General features: G+C 46.8%; 2 protein-coding genes across 2 annotated transcripts in view; both read left to right on the top strand.

Annotated features, from left to right (window-relative positions):
- LOC109861118 overlaps positions 1–9,197 on the top strand; it is a 13,288-nt gene extending 4,091 nt beyond the window's left edge. The window contains exon 2 of the mRNA XM_020440639.1: positions 8,339–9,197. Coding sequence (XP_020296228.1) covers positions 8,862–9,167 — 306 coding nt within the window. The 5' untranslated portion in view covers positions 8,339–8,861 and the 3' untranslated portion in view covers positions 9,168–9,197. The remainder of the gene's footprint in view (positions 1–8,338) is intronic.
- Positions 1–20,415, top strand: part of LOC109861104 (probable serine/threonine-protein kinase dyrk2) — a 155,932-nt gene that overhangs the window by 71,795 nt on the left and 63,722 nt on the right. The gene's annotated exons all lie outside the window — the stretch shown is intronic.

Raw genomic sequence — 20,415 nt, 5'->3', positions numbered from 1 at the left:
AAAAAAAAAAAAAAAAAAAACACGATCAAAAAGATCGGTATTTATACCGGCGAAATATTATCGTTTCCGAAAGATAATCGCAGGCACGGTGTGTGAGTGTAGAAAGTGTCGTGCCGCGCGCGCACAATAGCGACACAATCAATCGATCGATAGATACATATCGAACTTTTACATTTTGCGGACAGAAATATTGGTTTGCGCGGACGTCATTAATTCAACACCGGTTCGCGCGTGTCTGCGTGTTGGATCGTGTCTCGTTATAGGATTTACGCGCAAATCGAAAACACTTTGCATCGTAGATGTTCTGTTTCGCGCAACAGTTCGAGTTTCGCGTGAAATGTTTCGGAAAATGGGAATCCCGTCGCGTCAAAGAGACGTCTCTCTCTCGTACGTCGTGGCGCAGGCTTAGGTGTTGAAACAAAAAATTGTTTGTCAGGAATATGCATTACGTACGACGAGACGGTCGACATCAATTTCCCCGCCCGGTATCTATTTTCCAATCGAGCTCTCCACAGGTTTACGCGATGTAAATCAGTCTGCGTCCGGTATATCGAAGTTCGATGTGTGTATAGCGCCAAGTAAACTTGCGCTACGCCACGATCACGCCGGCTATATCTCCATTCTTCCTTGACACGTGTGCGCGCTTGTAAAGCGCACGCGACGGTTTTCAATCCCGCTTCCCGTTGTTGTACACATGTTTGCGCTTTTCGCGAAACCTTTGAGTAATTCATTCGAAATCCAATATTCCGCGCTACAAATATTCGTGCGTTTTATTATTGTTGTTTTTTTTTTTTTTTTTTTTTTTTTTAATCTTTTATCGCGCACATGTGTTTTAATTGGGCACAAAATGGACGCGTAAAGCGCATTTAATCCTGTACGGGAAAAAAAATTTTGATATCACAACCGACGCAAAACAAAAAAATTCACCGAGCCTATCGAATGTTTTGTTTCGCTCTTCAAAAATCATTTTTGTTGGGAAAAAACAAAACGTTCAATAGGCTTAACAAATTTTTCTCGCTATATTGTAACTAATATTCTTTAGCTGTTCCGGAGAAAAAACTTTTTTTCTCGCGATATCGTACAAACTCCCGGGAATGTACAAAAGTCGCGGGGAATTTGTGAAAATGCTGTCCGGAAATTTCCACCGCCGAGCAGCAGCGGCACTCGCGCGCGCAATGCATCGGGGGCTTTTATGCGGGATTCGGTCGTAATCCCCTCACGTGCCGTAAATGGGCGCAGTTGGTCTTTGACGGTTTCGTGACGCTCTTCCGTTTCTCCGGCGTATTCCACTCGGTGAACACACAGCGACGTCTTTATAGCTTCCGAGGTATCAAGTTTACTTCTACTCTTTTGCGTAATTAAAACGAGAGAGACAGAGAGAGATAGATAGATAGAGAGGGAAGGAAAAGAAGAGAACAGGCGAATTCAGGAAAATGAGAGCAAGTTTTTCGGTCGATGAGACAGTTGATTTCGCAACGCGATCGCGAGCGAGCGTCGTTGTCGTAGAAGCGAGGTCGAAAAAGTTTTCCAGGACCGCGCGGGGGGCGGTCGCGTTTTTCGGTCGCGCGTGTTTCGCGAGAAACCGATCAATTGTTTCGCGCGATCGACGATGCGGCGCGTTTTATCGCGTTATGAACACTTCTATTCGCCGGGGTTAGGTTGCGAAACGCTCGGCTGGATATAAACTGCGGTGTGTTTACAACCTGCCAAGCTCCGAACGGCTATCTTGTCGAAGCCTTAGAAAAGTAGCGCGCGGAAATAAGTCTTTCTGGGACGCGCGAGTTTGCGCATACTTCCTAAATCGTGTTACGGAATTATATAGCATTTCGTTTCGCGTTTTAGAAACGTCAACGAGGACGTACGTACGTATGTACGTTTTCGCACGCGGTTATGCGCGTGTGTGACGACAAAACTATCCGTACGATAAATCCTCCCGACATTATCTTCTTTTCATTCGATATCGTCGCATCTATTGTACATCCCGCGGATTATCTGTCGCATGTAAGTTCTCAGCCTGCACATTGTCAACATAAGAACGAACGCGCTTATACCTGATAAATCTTCTTGGCGGAGTTTATTATCGTTCATAAAATCGTAAACCGCATTGAATTCCGCGAGCTTACATGATTTTTCCAATTGTGCCATTTCTCGATTCAATCTAGTCTCGCGCTCTTATCCGCGCTTGTTATTCGAGTCACGATTCCGGTTTCTTTCGTTCGCGAATTTCTCACAGCAGCAGAAGGCTCGATCCACATCCGCGGCCACTTGACCCCTCGACATTATCACCGTTCGAATTGCGGGTCCTACGCGTCGCGCTTATCGTTCAGAGCCAACATTTTCTCTCGTGATCGACTTCCGAGCCATAGAAAAGTCGACTTTTATTCGCTTTCTAACGTCTGTTTCTTCGGATTTCTCTCTTCAAATGCGTTTGAGATTTATATCGAAACACCTTTACCTTTTCAAGATCTACTTTGTTACTACTCGTTGCACGCAATGATATTTTTTTAACACAAATATCGTTGCGTATATTTTTCTACAATCTGCATCACCGCAAAAATTTATTTTCGTACAACACACAGCAAGAAATCGAAACCGATTGTCCTTCAGCGCGCTTAATGCTCGCGCGCGGAGAGAGTCCGAAATAGGCCAGATCCTTCGGCGAAAATAGACGCGGCGTGTGTGTCGAAAGGGTTGTGCCGAAGGCCTCGGTTCGAGGATAAATATAAAAGCACGGAAACGCGGCGCGTTTTTATAGATAGCCGTCGGATAAGAGAGAAAGACGTCGGGTCGCGGGATTCGTTATTACTCGATTATCGCTGTTACGCCGGCGACTGATCCGGCGGACCCGAGCAACCCTCCCGCAGCGGCAACCGCGCGGCGAACCGCCTTTGCACTTAGCACTTACGTGGCGGCCGGTATTATGTGGCAATAACAAGCGACCCCCATCACATAACCCCACTTAAGAACAAAGTCGCAGCCGACGAGGAACGTAGGGAGAAAAAGAGAGAAGAATAAAAAAATGTGAAAAAAAAAAATTAAAAAATTGAAACCTCGACCTCCACCCACCCCTCCACGTCGCGCGTAACGGTTTTTCCCTTCTCTGTTTCTTCTTCTTCTTCTTCTTCTTGGACCGCACTTGTGTTTAACGGCGTGGCTAATAGAAAATGTACACCGACCCCCGCTCTTTGTATATCCTCTTTATTAATATCGACGTTTCGTGCGATGCCGACATTAATCGCGTAATCGAGCTCGCAGGCTTCGGCTCGAGTACATTATGTTTATACGTATATATACATGTACACGCTCGGATCGGTACCGGTAGCTATGAAGAAAAGAGCAGCGTGTCGCCCGGCTTTCCTATCACGCAAGTTGGATCGAGCGTGCGATTCCTAAGGACTTCCCGATAAAGGACAAGGGCGGAATTCGATACCGTAATCCCGACGAAATCACGGCGGATTGCGAGTGAAACATCAGTTGTGCCTCGAGTTTCTCTTCCTTTCTTTTTTCTCTCTTTCTCTCTCTCTTTCTAATTATTCATTTTTTCTACTTTTGATATCAACATTATATTTATCTCTCTCTCTCTCTTTCTCATACTATTTTTGTTGTTGTTTTATTTTATTCTTTGTTTTTATTTTGATAACTTAAACTTACGTTATTGTAGAATTTATGCGTATTGTATATTTTTAGTGCGCCTGAGGGAATGTATCCCAGGGCGCTTGAATAAATTACGCTTTCTCTCTCTCTTTCTCTTCTTCTTCTTCTTCTCTCTCTCTCTCTCTCTCTCTCGAATCGCGAGTTTATAATACATTTCTTGTTATATACTTCTCATTCTATACGCGCGCAAGAGGCTTAACGCAATAGAAACGTAGTGAATTTTGCAATTTGTGTTTCTAATGTTGCGACATGGGAGCGGCCGTGGCGTGCATCGGGATTAGAGCATATGTAAGCGACGGCGGGGGAGAGATGTCTCCGTGTGTATTATCACTGTACATAATTGCTCGTGCAAGCGCAAGTTAGCGGTACACGCGTCTCATCCCGGCGTGGCGCGGGACCGCGACATACCAACTTGAATAGCCCGGCGCTTTATAGATGTCCGTTAATAAACCGCATTATGCCGCCGCGCGCTTAATTGATTAATGAGAAATTACGAGAGACGGGTCTCGCGTATGCCGGGGACCCGTGCAAGGGTACGGCGCCGTCGGGCGTTCCCTCCGGGAAACGGCTCGGTTTAGAGCGCGGCTTGAAAAACGAGCAAGGTCGCGTTAATTAAATCCACTGTAATTCCCCGCGTGTTTGCGAAGTTTCTCACATATACATTTTCTTCTTCGACGTGTTTCTTTTTTTTTAGCTCGAGAGCAATATTTCGAACATGAAACTGTCTTTCCGACGAACGTACGCGATATGTCGGCCGCGTGTTCGCGATCGCGGTTAAAATTTTTGTTTAATTGTTACGAGAATGGAAATAAAATGCACACGAATGTGTATAATTAAGCTCTTGTAATATCGCTCGCCAGATTTTTTTTCTTAACGAGAGCATCGCGGAACGAGAGAGAAGTGTTTTTTTTTTTTTTTTTTTTTTTCGATTACGTTCGAGGATCGCATCCTCGGCAATGAGTCTTCGCATTCCACGAAGATTAACGGCGGCGCGCGAGAGATCGAATCCCGGCAGTATTGGCAAACAGTTTCCAATTATTAAGCGCAGCATCTCTCCCGCTTCTCGTAACTCGTATGGGAGAACCAATGGTCTAGTCGATGTTCGACCGGGAGTACTAACTTCCGGTATTTTTGCGCGCGAGTGCGCGCGCGCGCACGTACCTGCCTATAGTCTTCCACGCCCTTTAATTATCTGCAGCTTGACGCCGAGTAGTTATAGCGGATAGTAACGTTGTCATTATGACTGTGAAGACCGATCGAGACTACCGTGTGCCTTCTTCTTCACCTTCTCTTCTTTTTCCTCTCTTTCTTTTCTTCTTTATATCGCGACGGGCTCTTCGCGCGCAGGTTTCTTCACCTCTCACAAAGGTCGCGTTTCGAACGCCTGCGAAAAGAGTCATTGTCCAGCACAGCGCCCGGTTCAAGATCCGCTTCGGTGTTCCGCGAAACACACGTGTCATTTGTTTTTTTTTTAAATCGCGAACACAGTGCGAGCGCGTGTAAATATTATATATGCATATCCGCGCCGAAAATTTATTCTCCACGCGATTCGAAAAGAATTAAAATTTCCATCACTTTCTCTCGTCGAGCGATAGATCCCTGTGCGATGGATAGATAACTATATGTCGCGCGCGAAATCCTCACCTATATAAGCCCATTACTCTATCCAGCGGCAATAAAACCGTCGCTTCGCTAAGATCCTAGCACCGTAAAGTGGCATTAAGTACCGGTTTTAAGTAAGCTCGTCGAGATCCTCGACAAGAAGCCTACTCGTACGAGTTCACCGGATCCTTTGTTCGCGAGACTGGATGCTGGGCGAATCGCGCCGCGACTTTACGAGCCGGGGCCTCCGACGATCCCTACCGCCTGCCGACCGCTTCTCGCCGTTTGATTCTATCGTAACTAAGTGCCGCGGTAATAATGTCACCCGCCGTAGAAAGCGCAGCGGCGAGGCGTCATCGTTGGAACAATGACGACAGGTGGGCGCGTCGCGGCGGGGCGGGACGCGATCTTTTCTCATCGAAGGATCGACAGAGATAGATAGAGAGAGACAGAAATATATATTATATACGTGGGCGTCCCGGTGTCCTAATAACTTTAATGCGCTCCCGCCAACGTGATTTAGAGACGCATCGCCGTTGGCCGCCGCCGATTTGCACAAAGGATCTCGGGATCACGGTGCACTGACCGTCCTTTCGAGAGGAAAGAGAGGCTCGGCGGCGGCGGCGGCGGCGGCGGCGGCGGCGGCGGCGTCGTCCGCGCGCGCCCTTGAAATTCCTCCCGCGAATACCTGCGGCTGCAGCTTTTGGCCGTATGCGCGGAGCATAAAGTAAGATAAAGCTCTATAAAACGGATGTAATTTTTTCTCTCCTTCTCCATACGAGACGACAGCGGATTTCACGCGTGTGCGCCCGTAATTCCCTCCCGCGGATCGCGACTCTCGCGTGAATTTTTTTAAGCGCTTTTTATATTACACGGAGCGTTTTAATGCGCGACCAGTTGAGAGAGAGAGAGAAAGAATCTGTGTCTCTCTGTTTCTCTCTCCTTTATTTCCCTCGGGTCTTTAACCGAGCCGGGACCGTCATCCCCCTCTGTCTCGCTCCGAGGTGTGTTGCCCGATCGGTCAGGACCTGCTTCGTACCAACACGAAACCGTCACCTATTCCGATCGCGCCTTGACAAGGGGTCTCGATTTTCTAAGAATCTCGTCTATCTTTTATTTATTGTTAGCTTCTCACAACTCCTGGTAAAATCCGCACACATTTCGAAACACGGTGACGGAAAATAAAATAGAAAGCAGAACGAACTCTCTTTATTAGAACGATATCCCTTTTCGACGACGGTCATTTGATCTCTTTCGTTTTTCCTGGAATGTTCGTGAACCCACTCTGTGTTCTCCGCACAGTTGCGTTCTCTTTCACATCTCGCGCATCTCTCGTGTGGTCCCGTTTTCGTGGGACATACAAAGAACAAAGTTCGCGTTCCACCCACCACCGACGCGCGCAAGTTTCGAAGTCTCGAGTTTCAGACGCGGTTCTTTCTCAAAAAAAGAGCAACAGATATATACACGGACGTCTGGTCTCCTAGATATTGTATATGCAAATTTGTCGTGCCTCCTAGCCTGGCACCAGACTCCCTACCTCAGATCTCGGGGAATATGAATCATGCTCGCGATGAGAGGCCGCTGCCTCGTAACAGGAAATCCGTCCCCATGTACGCGCGCGATCATGCAGATTCAGACAAAGCACGATGCGTTCTCCCCTTTATCCCGCCCTTCGGCGCCTTTTTCATCGATCGGTGGCCGCATCCTACGCGCGCACGAAGAAAGGTTTTTCGCCAAGCGTCAGATAACTCTATAAGGTTGCCCGCGAAAGGAAAAAAACATTTTCATTGTTGTAATATAATAAAATAAAAATAGCGAGATTATCGCAATATATTTAATATCCATTGTAGCAATAATTTTTTTATATTAAAAAATATATGAGAGAGAGAGAGAGAAATTATTTATTTTCTCTTTTAATATCATTGGAAACTGGCGAAGGTCTCAATCCGTGGTATTTCTCGGTAATCCACGAGCTAAGAAAACATCTCCGCGCTAAAAGACCGATAAAAACGAAAATGAAACAGAGAGATAACAATAAACGGAACGAACAAGTTCACATTTTTCCCATCTCGACGCGGTGACACTTTGCGACACTGACGTCATTCTTTCGGCGATGACCATATCGAGAGAGCATACCGAGGAGTCTTAAACTCGCGTTTTACTTTCACTTCAAGTACCAATTCAGGGGGGAACTCGTCCGCGAGACACTTCCATGTGTCGAGAGGGTTAACGCGCGCGCGGGTGGATCTCTCACTCGGGCAATCGATATATTTATCCTTGAACAGCGACTGAGTGTGCTTGTGTCTCTCCCTGTGAAAGAAAACGCCCGGGTTTTTATATTATAAAAGGTGTAATCACGAGCAATTTTTCTCGCAAGATTTATCTTTCCTCGTGCGCTGACACATATCTAGAAGGCTTAACAGCCGATTTACCTCCTAAATCCTTTCCTATTTCTTCTTCCTCTCTCGTGAGACATGCAGCTCGCGTCCCTCTTAGCGCCGAGTTTAAAGCTCCCGATGATAGAGCGTACCAGTCGCAAATTTGCATCCACGGCGATCGGCGACGGATGGCACATAAAACAAACAAAGCAGTTCGCGGTATAGAGACGCAACCGAATGAACCGCCGTTTATCAGCACGTAACGAAGATAGTCACGCGACCTCACGGTTCGCGGATAATGACCGGTGCGGCGGAGGCCGCATAACTGCCCTCGTCGATATAATGCGATGCCGCGGCGATGTTTTCCATTTTCTTCGAGTCACCTCGCTTAGCGACGACGCGGAAAAATTTCGCAGGTGCAATCGGGTATAAAAACGCGGAAATTAAAGTGGCAACGTACAAGGACATGCGTGCGTGATTGGCGCAGTCTTCCCGTTCTCTTTTGTTTGCGAGAAAAATGCCTTTGAAACCGATTGATTGACTTTGTTTTTCAACACGTGTATTTTTTTTTGGTTCTTTGCACATTGACGGATCATTGCATGTAATTTTCTCACAAACGGGACTACTCTAAAATATTGAATAATTTTTTAGAGTATTCTGTTTGTTTTGTATGCAACCTTTTCTTTTTTCGCGAAATCTTAAAGACGCACAGATAATTCACAAGAGAGAAACAATATGGACGATGTTCAATAGATGAATTTGTATTACATATAAATCGAGAACTGTTTTATCTGAGTGTGCATATCAAAATACGATATCAGCACAGTTTCCAGCATCGACGGTGAAAAGCACTCACGTGTAATGATTGAATACGACGTTGAGAAGAAAAATATCGACAGAAAAAACTTATTCTCTCCGCATCTTCTTCGTATCAAACCACGTGAAAAGAACAGTTCTGTTTTTTTTTTTTGAGGAACACGCGAAGTTGATCGCAAGATAAAAGAAGCATACATCTTCTACACTTCGGCGCCCCAGATGGGGCTTTCGGTTCGCCTTGCGAAATCCGGAGAAACCGAAAGAGTGTCGCTCTAGTGAACTCGTCATCGAGAATATTATTCAGTCGAACGAACGACAAGATAAGAACTTCGAGTCCAGCGGGAGAAAAAAAAGAGAGAGAAGAGAGAAAGATTGAGAGATCTAGAGATCTCTCGGCGCGTTTCTGTGAAGATGGACGCCCTGGAGCTGCAAGCTGCCTTGGTAAAGCTTGATCCGGCCACCACGGTCACGCCGATCGGTACGACTGTGAAGTTGGTGCCTCATCACCGGGTCGCCTTCACCGTGAACATTGACGACGAGAGCGACATAAATCTAGAAGATTCGACTCGAGACGACGAGAAGTCGTTGGCCGAGACCGCGTCGAGGAAAACGCCGGGCAACTGCGCCGGAGGCCTGACGGCGAACCATCAGAATCATCATCAGAGCGGCGGTCAGCAGATAAGCGTCTCCAAGTGCGGCATCATTGAAGTTAGGTGACGCCAACCGCCCTGCCACGGCGTCAATATGATTTACCACACTTACCCGCCGCACCGGGGCAACAAACATCATGCCAAGCACCACGTCAAGGAGAAGAGACACCATCATCATCACACTATGCACCATCAGCATCACAGAGCTCATGTGGTAAGTTAACGCGCGCGAACAAAGAGACGGCGCGAATAACGAGAGATGACGTTTTCGTTGTCGTCGCCTTACATTGGAGAGAAAAGAAAAAGCAAAACGAAATGGCGCGCGAAGAGAAGAAAAATTTCTTTTTAATATAACACGAATTCCATTCTTCCCGCAACAATTTCGCGCCGCCAGAATGGACGCTCCGCGAAAAATTCGTTCTTTTATAGAATTCAATAAAAGATGAAAACGTCGCGGCAACTCGTATTTTTCGCTGACTCACACGAAAAAGCTCGCCGCAGAGATACATATTTGTATAATAGATTTCGTTCGAACTGCACTCTCGCTGCGATACTCACCGAGCTTGGTACATATTTCGGGAAACATATTACGTTCCGTGTTGCTCTTCTTTTCGATGTGATGAAGAATAAATAATACATATATTACCAAAACCTTTTGCACACAGCTCGACAAGAATAAACGCAAACGCGCGCGCGCGCGCGCGCGTAAGTACCGAATTCACTTGTCATGTGAAAATACGTTTCCCCGATTCACAGAGGGCTTTCAATTTTTTATCAATCCGCAGCGCGAAATTCAATTCGTAACAATATATATTTACTCCATACCGATTAGTTATTCTCTCTAAACAACGATTCACCGAACACGCGAAATGCCGTGCCCGGTTTAATTAAAATAAATGCCGCACACACACACACGTGTGCGTTCTGAGATTGGAAATTAAACTTGTATATTCGCGTTTTGTTGCGAAATTAAAATCGGGATTACGAAGCCTGACCACACACTGTGTACGCGCGTGCCCCCGCAATTAATATTAAATGATCGCGCGAAGTTTTGCAAATTTATATCGTGTTCATTTCGTACAGTGTGGAAGAACAACCAAATTAAATATAATACGCAGACCACATAATGTGTGTGCGCGCGCGTGTGTGTCGATCGTCCGTGCTTTTTAACCATTGAACGCTTCCATTGTGCGCGCTCTTTGCGCATGCAGCGAGCCGTGCGTTTCCTTTATGAATTTTTCCTCGCGCAACGGTTCCTCACAATGATGACGAATGTGTATCACCGAGTCAGCAGACAATGCGACACGCTCCCGTGGCCGGGCGTCCTCCTCTGTTCGTCTCGCGCACGCCAGACCAACATACATATATATATACCTCTCGTATCCGCGCGCGGATAATTCGCAATGCGGAGGAGCGTGTTCCGTGACGGAACACGTACGGTATATATCGGGCGTCTCTCGTGTCTAGACAACGTAAGAAGCTCCGAGAGCTCGCTCGCTCGCTCGCACGCACGCACAACCAGACTACTAGACTCTACTTTATTTCCCTAGCGGTAGTTTTCGCGACGAGATAATTAACGAGCCCGCAAGAGCAATCAACCGCGCGTTAACTCGATCCCCCCCCTCTCTTCGCGAACCGGCAGATTAGCATGTTAATTTTTAACGGGGCTTTTCGACGCGACCCGCGCCCACGCGACATTAGATTATAACGCGCCTCTCTTTCGGGAAGAGCGCGCGGGAAGAAAGAACATGCACATGTCAAACGAGAGTTTGAACAACGCAGAGACAAACGTTAATTTCATTTGGATTGAATTAATTCTTACGTGTACGTACTTTGCAAAGAATACTTAATTTTTTTTCGAATGCTCACACGGTTTTTACGCGAGGATAAATTTTTTTTTTTCGCTTCGGAGATTACGTTTTCATTTCCAAGAACGATCGTTTTCGAGCTTGCCCGAGATCGCCTCGTGTTCGTGACGAAGTGCATACGAAGGATGTAACCCTAATTGCACGTTCACGGCGAGGGTCGATCACGCAGGTTCGTCCAAGGATGTGAATTGATGTCGCGGCAAATGTGATGCACACCGAGAGACGGGCCCGTCGGTGTGCATCAACATCTTCCTCGCGAATCGGTGTAACGCACCTTGGCGAACGTTGCGCTCGCAGCGCTGCACTTAAGCGAGACATAATAGGCCTATCGCGAGCCACTTGTCTACCTCAGCGTCAGACCATTGCCCGCGGGCCGCGACGACCGACGTTAATAGACGCGTTTCCGGAACCATAAAGCGACCAAGAATACGCTCATACACACCACGATAGATTCGTATGATGAATAGGCAAACAGAGTGATGCGTCGCCGTCTAGGTTTGCCAACGTCTCATTTAAAGGTAATTGCCGTTCCCGGGTTTTAGTTTGACACAACGACGTCAAATTTCCCGCGGGAGATAAATCTCCGCCATGTTCCACACACGATAAAATTTTACACGTCGCTCGTTTGTTTGACTTTTCGCATACGAATGAATCGACTGCGAAATCCCGAATATTTTCACGAGAATAAATAAACAAACGCGTTTCACACGCGCGTCCGACGTTGTTTGCACTCGACGTTGTTTGTGTATGTGTGTATGTATGTTGTGTATGTGTACGGTTTCCAACACTATACATGTATCTGCATAATCGCGAACGCGATTTAACGATGCACGTGCGCTCGTGTTCTACACTCGCTCCTTCGTTTCGGTTGCGCGCGCGCGTGTAAATCATGCGCGCTAAGTCGAGGGAAAGAGAGAGAGAGAGAGAGAGAGCGAGAGAGAGAGCTACCCCCTTCGGAAGAGCATTTTTTTCCCCTCGAGACACAATCGACCGGTACCCGGTATCGAGCGACTCGCGTCGGGTATTGAATTCTCGAGTAGAGGAGGAGGATGCTGTGTGTGCCGGGCGCATCTCTCTCGAGTGTGTACATACGGAGAAGCACGCGTATGTGGCATATACTCCCCGGAGTCATACGGCCGGGGAGGAAGGCTTTCTCCGTCGACGCGACGGAGGTTCGGTATGTACCGGGTGAACAGATCGATAATGTGGTCCACGTAAACTAGGACGTTCTGTTCTCTGCCGCGCTCGCTCGCTCCCGCAGAGACACATCTCTCGTGCGGCGACGTACGGTATTATCCGGATATTAGCAAAATTTTCATACTTTGAATTTACACTAATACCGGGAGAGAAAAATCATTTTTTTTCTTCTTCTTTTTTTTTTTCGACAAAAGTCGTAGGTATTATACCTCGGCCACTCGGAAGAGAGGAACAAAAGAGCAGAGCAATTAGAAGTTCGAGCTTGGGTTTTTGTCCGACCCAACTTGTCAACTTTTGCAGTCGACTTTTTTTTTTTTTTGCTACAATGGGGATTTAATTTTTACTTATATTTGAGAAAATTTTGGTCGCTTATATCCGGACTAACGCTGTTAACTTTCATAATTTTAGTTTCTCTGCGCGTCTAACACACACGTGTGTTGAGAAACAGCTATGAACCTTCATCATGGATAACTTTCCAAGCTGGATTTATGGTTATCCCGCCTCGCATGGAATTATAATTAGTTGGGTCTCATGTATACGTGTGTGCGCGCGCGCGGTTGTACAAGTTAAACCATATACGCAACACTATTGTTTCGACATATAACGAGCGTTAAATTAATATTCCTGAAAAAGTTTTGTCATGATATTATCCTTGTATTACAGTTTCGTCAAGTCTCCTGAGTGTTTTTGCTGTGTGTTTCATCTACATGCGCGTCGGACAAGTTTCGCCGTGATCATGAGAAGCACCCTTTCTCTTTCTCTCTCTCTCTCCGCGGCGGAAAAAAAAAAAAAAGACTCGCCGACCGTAGTCAGGGTCAGACTTTCAATTAAAGCTTAAGTCGGATCTTAACGAGGCTTAAAAGAATCGGCGCGCGAGCGTATACACACGTGCTCGCACGCAGGTCGAAGACTTTAAGCCGCGTCGTTCTTCTCTCCCCGTTCGTTCGCGAGGGGATGAACTCTCGCTCGCTTTTAGGCTTCTGTTGCGACCGCAACGATAACTCGCGCGACATAACGTATCCGCATTACGCGCGGCGGTAATTTACAAATCGATCGTTTCTCACTAAAGATCCGCGCGATCTCGATACGGCGATAACGCGAGGGTATCCGCGATCAAGTATTTAACTCGTTTCGCCGCAATCGCCGCCCGATTCGCGCAACTGTATTCGTAACCGCAAAACACGACAGATTCGGTCGGCGGGAATTGCACTACTACTTTAATCGCCGCCGGCGACCTTTCAAGTGCGCGCAAACCACCTAATCGAAGGCACTGGGGTGACAGAACATACGGGTTTATTTATAACGTCAACTGCTATAACACGCGACGTATTGAGTGAGAGCGATTATTGATTTTAATACGCACGTTATAGCGTGAGATACGGTCCACGCCACACACGGACCATTCATCCAGAGGAGCTCGCTATTGTTTTTTAGCGTTCAACCTCATTAAGCACGATCGCGCTTAAGAGAAAAATACACCTTGTCTGTACGGCGTACCTTAAGAAATAATAATGAGACGCGCGTTTTCTTTTCCCAAGAAGGAGATTCTTCACCTGGACCTTTTTGCCGGAGTAAATCGAGTTCCTCAGCTTCCTTACGAATCATTACTATGTATCCTCTCTTTTTCTTTGTCGTTTTCACGGCTCGTCCCGATGTATTTACGGTAAATATCCTTTCGCCGCGGCTGACGGGGCCAATTTCCCAGCTTCCAATAAATTAGCCGGGCCGGCTCTCTCCGTGGGTCGGTGCCTCCGCGCCGCCTCGGAACGTCCAATTAGTTCGGGACGTCCGTCTCGTCTTTCTTCTCTCACAGTTGCGATGCTCGTAAAAATATTTACATCCGCCGATTCGCGCGCGCGCGCTCACGCAGGATGTGCGTGACAGTGCGCGGCGACGGACGCACGCGTGAACGCACGTCGACCGTGCGTGACCCTGCAAAGTCACCCCGCGAAGCACACAAAGCGCAATTTTATGCCGTAATTTTCATAGAGCCGTCGCAAAACGAGAAGGCGCTACATCGAGTGATCGATTGGCACAGTTATTTCGAAATTATACACGCGAGTTAATAATCATAGGAGTCACAGTGGAAGAAGTGTCACTCTTGACCGGATGATCGTTGCAATTAACGTATATGTCAGCTTTTTGCCGCTGGGCGTTAATTTTTCATCTTTCACGGTATACTTATCTTTGATATGGTACCGGGAACCAGTCGGAACCACCGTAACCTTGGCCCGAAAGCCCGCCTCGACGGTTATATTTATCTGAGAGAGTTGTGTTGGGTTATGTGTGTACGTGTTCACCGCCACATTGGGTTTTTGTTTAACACACTCTTCTCTCTCTCTCTCTCGGTGTTGCACAAGCTACACACAAAGTCGGATATAAACGATGCGCCTGCTCGTGGAGAAGGTACTTTCATTAATTTCAAACGTCTCGCGTAACTTCCCGGCGTGTATCCGCGAGGATCGGATATCGGCGAGTCCTTGTTAAAAGATAGAGAAAAAGATATCATTAATGAACATTAATTACGCGCGCGCGCGCGCGCGGGAGATTTTTTTCTCGCGATCTCCGCGAAACGATCCGCGCGGATTCTTCGGAAACGTTGATGAAGTTTGACAATCTAGCGAAAAAAGGTTCGAGGCGGTGCGCGCGATTAGTCGCACAATTTCTCGCAAATTGACAAAGCGGCGGCTCGCGCGAAATCGCGCACGGAGTATTATTATAACGGTCGCGCCGTTCATTTCGCGTGCGAGAACGCCGGAGAAGAGAACGGTGATGGATTAGGTTACAGAGCGTCGCGATTTATCCAAACGTTAATTCCATCTCGGCGGCGAGATCGGCGGCGTCACTCTCGTGCGCTCGCGCGCGCACGAGATCAATCAACGTGAATTACGGGAAGACAAATGGCGTCACTCGTGCGAATGAAAATCTCCCGACGTGCGACGATGGTTCGACGATTGTTGAGCGCAACGTCAGGTTGCGGGGCGCGATATCTCTCTCCGCGTGTCGTACGTAAATTATCAAGTTTTCGAATCTGATTAATTATCGCGATACAGAGATCGAAACTTTCGACGATAAATTGCGAAAGCGAGAGCGTCTCTCGACGGGCGACGCGCAATTATACACGTCGATGAATATGTCGTTGTCGAGTGCGACGTGCAACGATGTAAAAACAAAAAAAGAAAAATAAATACCTAAATACATCGCGTGAGACGTGATAGAAAGATGCAATCATCGAGCGCGTAAGAATTGGATCGTATCTCTCACGTATGATAGAGACGTGTCTGACGAGGTCGTCGTCATTCACGTGTCTCCGTACACCGTCGGAGGAAGGAGATTAGACAAACAGGGTTCTCGCGAAGCCTCGCGACTGCTTTCAGCTGCACACGTGTTTGCGGTCTGGCGTTGAGTGTTATCTGCAAAAAAAAACGCATTTATCGGTCTCTGGTTTCTTGTGCGTGAAAACGATTGTGAATTCTCGACCGCGTGCAGGCTGAACACAGCGTGATCCGCGACGCTGTAACTAGTGTTATTGTAAAAAAAAAAAAAGATAAAAAAAGATAAACTAACAATCGACGGGTGGACGATCGATGATCTCTCCCCGCGCCGAAGGATTAAAAGGCGCGTGTGCTAACGAGGCGCTTTTACCCCCGCGCACGTGCAACACAGGATAATCCTCTCTCCATTGTTATGCCGCGACGAGAGAGAGAGAGTGAGAGAAAAAGAGAGTGAGTACATTCACATGCAAGAATCTAATAATAGAGCTTACGAGATCGGTAGTGTTATCGACAGAAGGGCGAGTATAACGCGCGCACGCTGCCTTGATACAAAGATATTAATCACACACGTCCTGGGCGTGCGGTTGGTTGGAAAAAAAAAAAGCTTGGCCTGCCTCGGAGACTTTGCTTAATTTCCATATTTAATCGCGATAAAATTTCGCCAAGCCTTTAATCATCCTGTTCATTCCGCGCGTCTATAACGTACAGATTCTCAAAGTCGTTTTAAAGAGTTTTAAAGAAAGACGTGTTTGATGTCAAACGCGCGCGCGCGCCTTGAGAATATAATCGGACAGCGATTTTTTTCTTCTTCTTTTTTTTTTGTTCTTTAAGTTTCGTCGCTGCTGCAACGCGCTTTTTCGCACAAAAGCTTAAAGTCCAATGCGGCAGCGCGATGCATTCGTGCATTATCACCGCGCGCGGGCGTTCTTGAACGATGCTCTTCCTGAGCGCGCTTTATTCCAGATGGGAGATACAAACGTGTATGTGCCCCGCGGCTGCGCTTTAAGCTCGGCTGTTTCGGACGTTCTCCGTTGACGCTCATTTACATTCGTCACACCAACGTTTTCCAACGCGTGCACAACTTTAACTTCGCGCGTCCTTACGCAAACGTTGTTATCCCGTTTTGACAAAGAGGCGACGCGGTCGAGATTTCCCATGTTGTCGGTGGGATTTAACAGTCGGAAATTTATTCGGAAGAGAAACACGTGTCCGCGCGTTTGCAATTCTTTCATTCTCACAAATTAATGTCAATAATTCAAAACGCGCAAGAGAGTAAATTTAATATTGATTTCAGACATTTTAGCTAAATGTGGATTAGATTAGATGCGGATGATATAATAATTTACTTAATAATAAAACAACTCTCTCCGTAACAACGTGGGTCAAGGGATCGAAAGTTGCAAAAGGGTGAAAATCGATATGTGTGTATAAACCGTGCGTCCCGTCAGAAAAAAGAGAAAAAGAGAGAAAAAGAAAGAGAAAGCCAGAACAGGCAGACAATGGCATTCCAGCGCGGTGCGGTTCGATTAAAAATTACAATATGCGCGCTCGCCGGATGAGCGGGAAACGTCCGAGCGCACGCACCCGCTCGCTCGCTCGCCCGATGCACCACGCGTTACGATCGCGCTACGCTCGCTCGCTCGTATTCGGACCTGTGCACGCATCTCGATCAGTGGCCGGCCGACCATCCTGCCCGAAAGACGTCTCGAAAGATCCTCGGCGAACGCCTTACGAAAAATCGATCGAGCGGCGCACACACGAGCGCCGCGCTGCTCTCTTACCTTTCCGACATCCGCCGGATGCCGAGGAACCGGTCGACCACTCTCGCCGTTGCTCGTCTCGCGGTAGCAACATCGTCCGGTTTCAGTGTTTCCCGCAAAGTGATCGAAACCGGAAGTTCCGTAGAGAAACTTCCTTCGCGGTGTTCTCGGTAAGGTGAGATATATTCGGGAGTTCACCTGGGGGAAAAGATCTTGCTCGTTGTTACTCGGTTTATTGCGCTTCCGTGTACTTCGTTAAATTCGTTATACCGTACGTAGCATCTCTCTGAATTTAGCGTGTTGCCTCGTGAATAATTCAAGCTCGAGCTTTTAAACGAAGTTATTTTGAGAGATGTTCTCATTATTTTTTCAGAAATTCAAAAAGATAAATTTAGAGCAAGGATAAAATTGTTGTTTTACTAATTGGTTGATTAATATATACACGCGTACACAATGCGTGAAATTTTATTTAAAAATGTGTTTTTAATTTTATTAAATTGTAATTTTATTAAATTTCGTTAGAAATTTTGTGATTCTCGAGTTAGATTAGGGAAACACTGAATCCGGTCGAGTTGAATCTGTCCTCTTTATCTTGATTAAAGCTAAGATCTCTTCGAAGATCAAAAAATTATCGAACACGAACATTATTACGTTGTCGCTGTTAATCGGTCGTATAATATCGTCTTGTACGTGTGCGCGAAAAATCAAGACAGGGAAGTTATCCTGCTCGTGGAGAGGAAGGTGTTCGGGACGAGAGAGTGACGGATCGTAAAAATGCGGATGAACGTAGGCGCATTCTCGTTTCACGGCTTCAAGAAGGTGAGAACATTATTTCGCGCAAAATGATTCATGCTTCGTTCAATTCCCGATTTGAATTGTTTGTTCTCGCGACTTTGAAGGACTTCGTAAATTGCCTAGATGCTCGTCAGTTTTGTCCTGGCGCCGAGCCAGCACAAAAGGCCTCGCTCTATCGCGGCAAATATTCGTTCCACTCTTCCGTTTGTGTCGCGCACACACACAGACACACACAAACGTGAGCGACAGGAAAAGGAGATCCGACCCGCGGTATCTAATTTGGAACTGCTTACCTCGTAGGAAGCAACATTTTCTCTATTTTTGTCCACGCTGCACGTAAAAATAGACTCTCGTGTTTTATTACAAAGGGAACACATTTAAAATTGCGGAAGACTATAGTTTTTTCGCGAATGAAATATAGCGTTGGGAGAAATAAATCGCGCTCGCATTTTCATCATATTTTCTTTTCTTTCTCCCAGCAATTGTGTGTTTTTTTTTTTTTTATTAGGAAATTGCCTGTATGCGCAAAAGTACAACGCGTCCTTTGTGATGTACGTTTTATTAAAATTATGTGACAAAAAAAACCATACAATACGATTTAATTATAACTTTAATTGTAACGACGCTGTGATACATATACGTCATATCGCGCATGTACTGCAAAAAAAAAAAAAAAAAGTTGAAAGGACAGGAAACTGCATCGCGCACGAGCAACACGTTGCGTGGGCTCGGGAATATGAACTTTCGTGATATTTTCTCACTTGTTTTTGGTTTTTTTTGAAAGCAGAGGAAGCGAAATTAAAATGCCGCAAAAAGGTGACGCTTTGGTATCGTCGCGAGATAGAAAGAACTCCCCGTGTCACACATCGCCGCCTCTCGTCGTGACGTAGCCGCGTAATATCGCGTCGCACGTGATGCACGTTTGCTTCATTTTTTTCCGGTGCGTTGTCATCGTCGTCGTCGTCGTCGACGTCGACGTATAGCAGATTACCGCCGATATTGGATTACGGTGGGGACGAGGCCTGCACAATGCCCGCGCACGCTTTTAATTTAATATACGCGCGCGGGAGAGTCTTCGGCGGAATCCAGACGCATCAGTACGGAGCCGACCTTCCTCCGATGGCGAAGTCGAGTGAGTCCGGTTCTTCTTCCTTCTCGTGCGTTCACGGCTGAGAGAGGCTCGCGAGCGTCACGAGAGAAGACCACACGCACACACGCGGTATATCGTCGCCCGAGCGCGCGTCTTGAGAAAAGTTGCGAAGGGAGTCCCGCAGCATCGGGGATTCATAATTAAAATCGGTTCGACCCAAGTCAGAAGATATATCTCGGCCCTATACCGGACCCATGCCCGAGATTTTGTTCTCGCTCATTGAGTGCTGCAAACGCTGCCTGGCGTCGCCGTTTGTAAGTCAACACTGATCCGTCGATCTCTCGTCTCATTTGCTTTCTTCTCTTTGTTCGCGTTTCTTCTCGTGAGCGCGATTTAGTTTCAGCGTAAGACGACGACGACAGTGCGAACGAGCCGAATGTAATCGGCAGAGAAAGAATGCGTGCGCGCGTGATCTGAGAAGGTGTCTCTCTCTCTCTCTCTCGCGTGTGTTGATTTTTTTAGACGCGCGGCGTGATCCGCGCGCACGGCAAAATGGAAAGCGCGGTTCAACTTTAATCGTCGTGTTGTTGTGTTCGCGCACAGATTTCGCTCGTTTGTTACAAGTGCGATCCGCGCGCGCGCGCGCGCGCATGCTCGATTCCGCTGATACGGTGTAACACAAGAATATATCATATCAGAGTTTCTCGATTTATAACCCGCGCGCCGTGTATTACCGACGAAGCCATTTTTCCAGCTAAGAGGGCACCGAGGAGATTAATCGGGCCGCGCGAGAAATTGCTTCGCCGCGTGCGAGAGATTGCTCGGACCGAATAAAGTCCACGCCGCGGCGTGTATACAGTAATAATATCCGAGAAGTATATATATATATATTTATAGATATATATATATATATATGTAGCACGCGTCTTTTTCCACACGCCCGGGTATTTCCGAGACTGCTTTTGGAATTAAGTTCGATACCGCGAATCAACATACGTTATCCGACGCGTGAGACGGAGAACCGCACAGGCACACCGGAAAGGAGAGCATTCTTGTCCGTCGACGGATATGTCAACGTGCTCCGTGATGCCGGTCTCCCTGCAAGATATTTTGGTAAATATTTCGATTTTTTTCCACGCTTCACTGCGAATTTTTTTTTTTTTTTATAGAATTGACGCTACTAACACGGCTGCTTTGTAGCAAGTAACATCGACATTTTCGACGTTTTAATTTTTAAAAAACCACTCATCGCGGTGAACCAGATTTTGCGACTTTTATTTTTTTAAGCTGTTTTCTCGTCGGCTCCGTGTACTGACGTGCGAATTATTCC

The sequence above is a fragment of the Pseudomyrmex gracilis genome, unplaced genomic scaffold (assembly GCF_002006095.1).
Source record: "Pseudomyrmex gracilis isolate BER0280 unplaced genomic scaffold, ASM200609v1 scaffold_8, whole genome shotgun sequence".
Taxonomy (NCBI): Eukaryota; Metazoa; Arthropoda; class Insecta; order Hymenoptera; family Formicidae; genus Pseudomyrmex; species Pseudomyrmex gracilis.
The sequence above is the reverse complement of the archived record's forward strand: the minus strand, read 5'-3'. Positions and strand labels throughout refer to the sequence as shown.